This window comes from Oncorhynchus masou, unplaced genomic scaffold (assembly GCF_036934945.1).
Source record: "Oncorhynchus masou masou isolate Uvic2021 unplaced genomic scaffold, UVic_Omas_1.1 unplaced_scaffold_2197, whole genome shotgun sequence".
Classification (NCBI taxonomy): Eukaryota; Metazoa; Chordata; class Actinopteri; order Salmoniformes; family Salmonidae; genus Oncorhynchus; species Oncorhynchus masou.
Window position 1 is genome coordinate 72081 of NW_027008673.1, and position 8079 is coordinate 80159.

At 49.2% G+C, this 8079-nt stretch overlaps 1 protein-coding gene across 3 annotated transcripts in view; it reads left to right on the forward strand.

Annotated features, from left to right (window-relative positions):
- The window catches only part of LOC135533076 (protein FAM53B-like), a 30273-nt gene extending 22757 nt beyond the window's left edge, over nucleotides 1-7516 (forward strand). For all 3 annotated transcript variants that reach the window (XM_064960468.1, XM_064960469.1, XM_064960471.1), the window contains 2 exons: nucleotides 3125-3963; nucleotides 4359-7516. In XM_064960468.1, the coding sequence (XP_064816540.1) occupies nucleotides 3125-3963; nucleotides 4359-4685 (1166 nt within the window). In that variant the 3' untranslated portion in view covers nucleotides 4686-7516. The remainder of the gene's footprint in view (nucleotides 1-3124; nucleotides 3964-4358) is intronic.
- Nucleotides 7517-8079: the final 563 nt, after the last annotated feature.

Sequence of the window (8079 nt, forward strand, 5' to 3'; positions counted from 1 at the left end):
TGTGTTGTAGGCTATATGCCCCCCCCTGACTATTACCATGTTGTGTTGTAGGCTATATGTCCCCCCCTGACTATTACCATGTTGTGTTGTAGGCTATATGTCCCCCCCTGACTATTACCATGTTGTGTTGTAGGCTATATGCCCCCCGACTATTACTGTATTGTAGGCTATATGCCCCCCCCTGACTATTACCGTGTTGTGTTGTAGGCTATATGTCCCCCCCCCTGACTATTACCATGTTGTGTTGTAGGCTATATGCCCCCCCCGACTATTACTGTATTGTAGGCTATATGCCCCCCTGACTATTACCGTGTTGTTGGCTATATGTCCCCCCTGACTATTACCGTGTTGTTGGCTATATGCCCCCCTGACTATTACCGTGTTGTTGGCTATATGCCCCCCCGACTATTACCGTGTTGTTGGCTATATGCCCCCCCCTGACTATTACTGTGTTGTTGGCTATATGTCCCCCCTGACTATTACCATGTTGTGTTGTAGGCTATATGTCCCCCCTGACTATTACCATGTTGTGTTGTAGGCTATATGTCCCCCTGACTATTACCATGTTGTGTTGTAGGCTATATGTCCCCCCTGACTATTACCATGTTGTGTTGTAGGCTATATGTCCCCCCTGACTATTACCATGTTGTGTTGTTGGCTATATGTCCCCCCCTGACTCTTACCATGTTGTGTTGTAGACTATATGTCCCCCCCGACTATTACTGTGTTGTAGGCTATATGTCCCCCTGACTATTACCATGTTGTGTTGTAGGCTATATGTCCCCCCTGACTCTTACCATGTTGTGTTGTAGGCTATATGTCCCCCCTGACTATTACCATGTAGTGTTGTAGGCTATATGTCCCCCCCTGACTATTACCATGTAGTGTTGTAGACTATATGTCCCCCCCCCTGACTATTTCCATGTAGTGTTGTAGGCTATATGTCCCCCCCCTGACTATTACCATGTAGTGTTGTAGGCTATATGTCCCCCCTGACTATTACCATGTTGTGTTGTAGGCTATATGTCCCCCCTGACTATTACCATGTAGTGTTGTAGGCTATATGTCCCCCCCCTGACTATTACCATGTTGTGTTGTAGGCTATATGTCCCCCCCTGACTATTACCATGTAGTGTTGTAGGCTATATGTCCCCCCTGACTATTACCATGTGGTGTTGTAGGCTATATGTCCCCCCCCTGACTATTACCATGTGGTGTTGTAGGCTATATGTCCCCCCTGACTATTACCATGTTGTGTTGTAGGCTATATGTCCCCCCCCTGACTATTACCATGTGGTGTTGTAGGCTATATGTCCCCCCTGACTATTACCATGTTGTGTTGTAGGCTATATGTCCCCCCTGACTATTACCGTGTTGTAGGCTATATGTCCCCCCTGACTATTACCATGTTGTAGGCTATATGTCCCCCCCCCCCTCACTATTACCATGGTGTGTTGTAGGCTATATGTCCCCCCCCCTTGACTATTACCATGTTGTAGGCTATATGTCCCCCCTGACTATTACCGTGTAGTGTTGTAGGCTATATGTCCCCCCCCTCACTATTACCATGGTGTGTTGTAGACTATATGTCCCCCCTGACTATTACCATGTTGTGTTGTAGGCTATATGTCCCCCCCTGACTATTACCATGTTGTGTTGTAGGCTATATGTCCCCCTGACTATTACCATGTTGTTGGCTATATGTCCCCCCCCTGACTATTACCGTGTTGTAGGCTATATGTCCCCCTGACTATTACCATGTTGTGTTGTAGGCTATATGTCCCCCCTGACTATTACCGTGTTGTAGGCTATATGTCCCCCCTGACTATTACCATGTTGTGTTGTAGGCTATATGTCCCCCCTGACTATTACCGTGTTGTAGGCTATATGTCCCCCCCTGACTATTACCATGTTGTGTTGTAGGCTATATGTCCCCCCTGACTATTACCGTGTTGTAGGCTATATGTCCCCCCTGACTATTACCATGTTGTGTTGTAGGCTATATGTCCCCCCCTGACTATTACCATGTTGTGTTGTAGGCTATATGTCCCCCCTGACTATTACCATGTTGTGTTGTAGGCTATATGTCCCCCCCCTGACTATTACCATGTTGTTGGCTATATGTCCCCCCTGACTATTACCGTGTTGTAGGCTATATGTCCCCCCTGACTATTACCATGTTGTGTTGTAGGCTATATGTCCCCCCTGACTATTACCATGTTGTTGGCTATATGTCCCCCTGACTATTACCGTGTTGTAGGCTATATGTCCCCCTGACTATTACCATGTTGTGTTGTAGGCTATATGTCCCCCCCCTGACTATTACCATGTTGTGTTGTAGGCTATATGTCCGTCCCCCTGACCATTACCATGTTGTGTTGTAGACTATATGTCCCCCCCCCCTGACTATTACCATGTGGTGTTGTAGGCTATATGTCCCCCCCCTGACTATTACCGTGTTGTAGGCTATATGTCCCCCCTGACTATTACCATGTTGTGTTGTAGGCTATATGTCCCCCCCTGACGATTACCATGTTGTGTTGTAGGCTATATGTCCGTCCCCTGACCATTACCATGTTGTGTTGTAGACTATATGTCCCCCCCCTGACTATTACCATGTGGTGTTGTAGGCTATATGTCCCCCCTGACTATTACCGTGTTGTAGGCTATATGTCCCCCCCTGACTATTACCATGTTGTGTTGTAGGCTATATGTCCCCCCCCTGACTATTACTGTGTTGTGTTGTAGGCTATATGTCCCTCCCCTGACTATTACCATGTGGTGTTGTAGGCTATATGTCCCCCCCTGACTATTACCATGTAGTGTTGTAGGCTATATGTCCCCCCTGACTATTACCATTTCGTGTTGTAGGCTATATGTCCCCCCCCTGACTATTACCATGTTGTGTTGTAGGCTATATGTCCCCCCTGACTATTACCATGTAGTGTTGTAGGCTATATGTCCCCCCTGACTATTACCATGGTGTGTTGTAGGCTATATGCCCCCCCCTGACTATTACCATGTTGTGTTGTAGGCTATATGTCCCCCCCCCCCCCTGACTATTACCATGTAGTGTTGTTGGCTATATGCCCCCCCCCCTGACTATTACCATGTGGTGTTTCAGAGCCCGGCAGCAGGTGGAGTGACGTGGGTCTGGGCCGGGGGTGTTGTGGAGCCCTGCATCACCAGAGACCCTCAGTGGAGTCCTGTTGCCTGGAGAACCTGTGGGATGTCCTGCCCTCCGCGGTTCTACCCCCCCACTACTACCCGAGCCCAGTCAGAGACGCAGGACTGGGTCCCACCAGCACCACCTCCATCCCGGGCGCCATCACCAGCCTGCTACAGGACCTGAGCCTGGGTGAGACGTCAGCCTCCTCACCCTCCACCGCTCCACCCTCCAAACGCCAGTGCCGCTCTGTCTCCTGCTCAGAGGACCTGGGCGGCCGGTCGTCGGCCTGGAGACCCCAGGGGTCCGGGGTGTGGACGGCTGTGGCGAAGAGGCGATCCCACAGCGGAGGAAGTGTCCAGAGAGGATTTGCAACAGGAGGGGGGACACGCTCTCCGCAGCTAGGGTTCCCTGCCATGCAGCGTAGCTTCAGCTTCAGCCTGCCAGCTCGCTCCAACACCCTCTCCCTGGATCTCACTGGCTTCACCCCCTGCCCTTCCTACTTCAGCGGCTTAGCCCCTCCCTCTTACTCCTCCCGGTCCTCAGAGCCCCCCAGGCCCTTCCTCTACCTCTCTCGTGAACACATCTGCCTCCCAGAGATCCAGGGAGTGCCGGCGTCGCCCCTGAGCTCCCCAGACTCCACCCCAGAGATGAGGCGCCGTGCTGGGCAGGGGGGGCTGGCCCGGAGTCGCTCTCAGCCCTGCGTCCTCGGCGACAAGAAGATGGGTATGAAGCGGAGGAGACCAGCCGACTCACACAAACCGAGGCCTTCTCTGGACCTGACCAAGATGACACAGGTTAGAAGGGGACGAATATAATGGGTTTACCTGTGTTGTAATTCAGGAGGATCTGGTCTGATCAGCTCGCTCAAATCTTTCCCGCACTGTTGGGTAAAGCAAACAATTAAAAAAGGTCAAGTTGTGTTTCTTCAATCTCTAATTATTGAACAAGTCCAGTAGTGTCCGTCCAGCCAGCGAAATATTGCATCTCCATGGAAACCAACTGAAGAGTATCTGCGTATGCTGCTCATGGGGACTGACTGACTTTCTGTTCAGTGTTCTGCATGTTGTGTAGTTCTCTCTCTCTCCTCTCTACCCCAGTCCAGTAACGGTTTGCTTTAGTTTCTACTTCTTCCTGTGAGACCAAATAAATATTCATAACAAAAAACTTTTTTTTTTTTTGTTATCCACAGAAACTTCGGAATTTCCAAAGCCTCAGCTGCCCTGGGATCACTGGGGACGACAGCTATCAATCAACCCAGGGCCCGCCCCCTCTGAGGACCACTGACCAATGTGAGACTGACTTCACCTCTGCAGGCAATCAGGGATTGGACGAGCCAACCGCCAGAGTTGTTGCAAGTGTCTCTCGGGAGGAGGATCTAGCCATCTCCATCGAGGAGCTGGATTGGCTGAGCTCCCCTGTCTGTGATGACGTGACAGAAGGGGCAGCCACTGGCACCAGGAAGGATGTGTATCAGCTGGGAGGAGATCTGGACATCGATCAGATAGAGAGGAACTGAACCCGGGTCATTTTCATTAGGCACCAAACGGAACAAAACAGACTGAAACGAGGAGCGAGAACCTGGATATGTCCAATGAGAAATGCTGCAAAATGTTAATGCATTTTTTTTCTCATGTTCCCGAATGAACATGACCCTGAACTATACTTACCACCCTCAGGGGAATGGGACTGAACTATACTTACCACCCTCAGGGGAATGGGACTGAACTATACTTACCACCCTCAGGGGAATGGGACTGAACTATACTTACCACCCTCAGGGGAATGGGATTGTGAAAGGAAAGAGGAGTTGGGTGGTACAGTAGGTAAACCCTGCTGACAGTCTTAAAGGACAAACAAGTAGAGTACAGTAGTCCCTGTGAAGAGACCAGACTCCTGCTCTGACTAAACCCTGTAGACTACAGTAGTCCCTGTGAAGGGACCAGACTCCTGCTCTGACTAAACCCTGTAGACTACAGTAGTTCCTGTGAAGAGACCAGACTCCTGCTCTGACTAAACCCTGTAGACTACAGTAGTCCCTTTGAAGAGACCAGACTCCTGCTCTGACTAAACCCTGTAGACTACAGTAGTCCCTGTGAAGGGACCAGACTCCTGCTCTGACTAAACCCTGTAGACTACAGTAGTCCCTGTGAAGAGACCAGACTCCTGCTCTGACTAAACCCTGTAGACTACAGTAGTCCCTGTGAAGGGACCAGACTCCTGCTCTGACTAAACCCTGTAGAGTACAGTAGTCCCTGTGAAGAGACCAGACTCCTGCTCTGACTAAACCCTGTAGACTACAGTAGTCCCTGTGAAGAGACCAGACTCCTGCTCTGACTAAACCCTGTAGAGTACAGTAGTCCATGTGAAGAGACCATACTCCTGCTCTGACTAAACCCTGTAGACTACAGTAGTCCCTGTGAAGGGACCAGACTCCTGCTCTGACTAAACCCTGTAGACTACAGTAGTCCCTGTGAAGAGACCAGACTCCTGCTCTGACTAAACCCTGTAGACTACAGTAGTCCATGTGAAGGGACCAGACTCCTGCTCTGACTAAACCCTGTAGACTACAGTAGTCCCTGTGAAGAGACCAGACTCCTGCTCTGACTAAACCCTGTAGAGTACAGTAGTCCCTGTGAAGGGACCAGGTCATGTCTCTGACTAAACCCTGTAGACTACAGTAGTCCATGTGAAGGGACCAGACTCCTGCTCTGACTAAACCCTGTAGAGTACAGTAGTCCCTGTGAAGAGACCAGACTCCTGCTCTGACTAAACCCCGTAGACTACAGTAGTCCCTGTGAAGAGACCAGACTCCTGCTCTGACTAAACCCTGTAGAGTACAGTAGTCCCTGTGAAGGGACCAGGTCATGTCTCTGACTAAACCCTGTAGACTACAGTAGTCCATGTGAAGGGACCAGACTCCTGCTCTGACTAAACCCTGTAGAGTACAGTAGTCCCTGTGAAGAGACCAGACTCCTGCTCTGACTAAACCCTGTAGAGTACAGTAGTCCCTGTGAAGAGACCAGACTCCTGCTCTGACTAAACCCTGTAGACTACAGTAGTCCCTGTGAAGAGACCAGACTCCTGCTCTGACTAAACCCTGTAGAGTACAGTAGTCCCTGTGAAGGGACCAGACTCCTGCTCTGACTAAACCCTGTAGACTACAGTAGTCCCTGTGAAGAGACCAGACTCCTGCTCTGACTAAACCCTGTAGAGTACAGTAGTCCCTGTGAAGAGACCAGACTCCTGCTCTGACTAAACCCTGTAGAGTACAGTAGTCCCTGTGAAGAGACCAGACTCCTGCTCTGACTAAACCCTGTAGACTACAGTAGTCCCTGTGAAGAGACCAGACTCCTGCTCTGACTAAACCCTGTAGAGTACAGTAGTCCCTGTGAAGGGACCAGACTCCTGCTCTGACTAAACCCTGTAGACTACAGTAGTCCCTGTGAAGGGACCAGACTCCTGCTCTGACTAAACCCTGTAGAGTACAGTAGTCCCTGTGAAGGGACCAGACTCCTGCTCTGACTAAACCCTGTAGACTACAGTAGTCCCTGTGAAGGGACCAGACTCCTGCTCTGACTAAACCCTGTAGACTACAGTAGTCCCTGTGAAGGGACCAGACTCCTGCTCTGACTAAACCCTGTAGACTACAGTAGTCCCTGTGAAGGGACCAGGTCATGTCTCTGGGAGTGAAAGGTGGAGAGTATCTGTCGTCTGTCTGGGCTATCAGCATTTCTCTCTTAGCCTGAATGCCTTATCTACAACGATTTACTGGGTATGAACAGAATAAACAACTGGTTTGTATAACGATGTACTGGGTATGAACGGAATAAACAACTGGTTTGTATGACGATGGACTGGGTATGAACGGAATAAACAGCTGGTTTGTATAACGATGTATTGGGTATGAACAGAATAAACATCTGGTTTGTATAACGATGTACTGGGTATGACCAGAATAAACAGCTGGTTTGTATAACGATGTACTGGGTATGAACAGAATCACACAGCTGGTTTGTATAACGATGTACTGGGTATGACCAGAATAAACAGCTGGTTTGTATAACGATGTACTGGGTATGAACAGAATCACACAGCTGGTTTGTATAACGATGTACTGGGTATGACCAGAATAAACAGCTGGTTTGTATAACGATGTACTGGGTATGAACAGAACACACAGCTGGTTTGTATAACGATGTACTGGGTATGAACAGAATAAACATCTGGTTTGTATAACGATGTACTGGGTATGAACAGAATCACACAGCTGGTTTGTATAACGATGTACTGGGTATGACCAGAATAAACAGCTGGTTTGTATAACGATGTACTGGGTATGAACAGAATCACACAGCTGGTTTGTATAACGATGTACTGGGTATGAACGGAATAAACAGCTGGTTTGTATAACGATGTACTGGGTATGAACGGAATAAACAGCTGGTTTGTATAACGATGTACTGGGTATGACCAGAATAAACAGCTGGTTTGTACTGGGTATGAACAGAACACACAGCTGGTTTGTATTAATTCTCTGCACTTGGACTAGTGGATGTCGTCCCAATCGATCACCTAAACCTGACGCACGTGGGGATCTGAGATGATTTGACCCGTGCCAATCAATAAATTATTTATAATTATTAGGTCAATCAATATGGTCGTAGCCCCCCCCCCTCCCCCCTTTCCCTCTGATAGGCTAGGGGAAGTTTCACCCTATTGCTTATACCAATCAGATCCACTCAGAGGGCGTAGCCCCCCCCCCCTTTCCCTCTGATAGGCTAGAGGGAAGTTTCACCCTATTGCTTATACCAATCAGATCCACTCAGAGGGCGTAGCCCCCCCCCCCCTTTCCCTCTAGGCTAGGGGAAGTTTCACCCTATTGCTTATACCAATCAGATCCACTCAGAGGG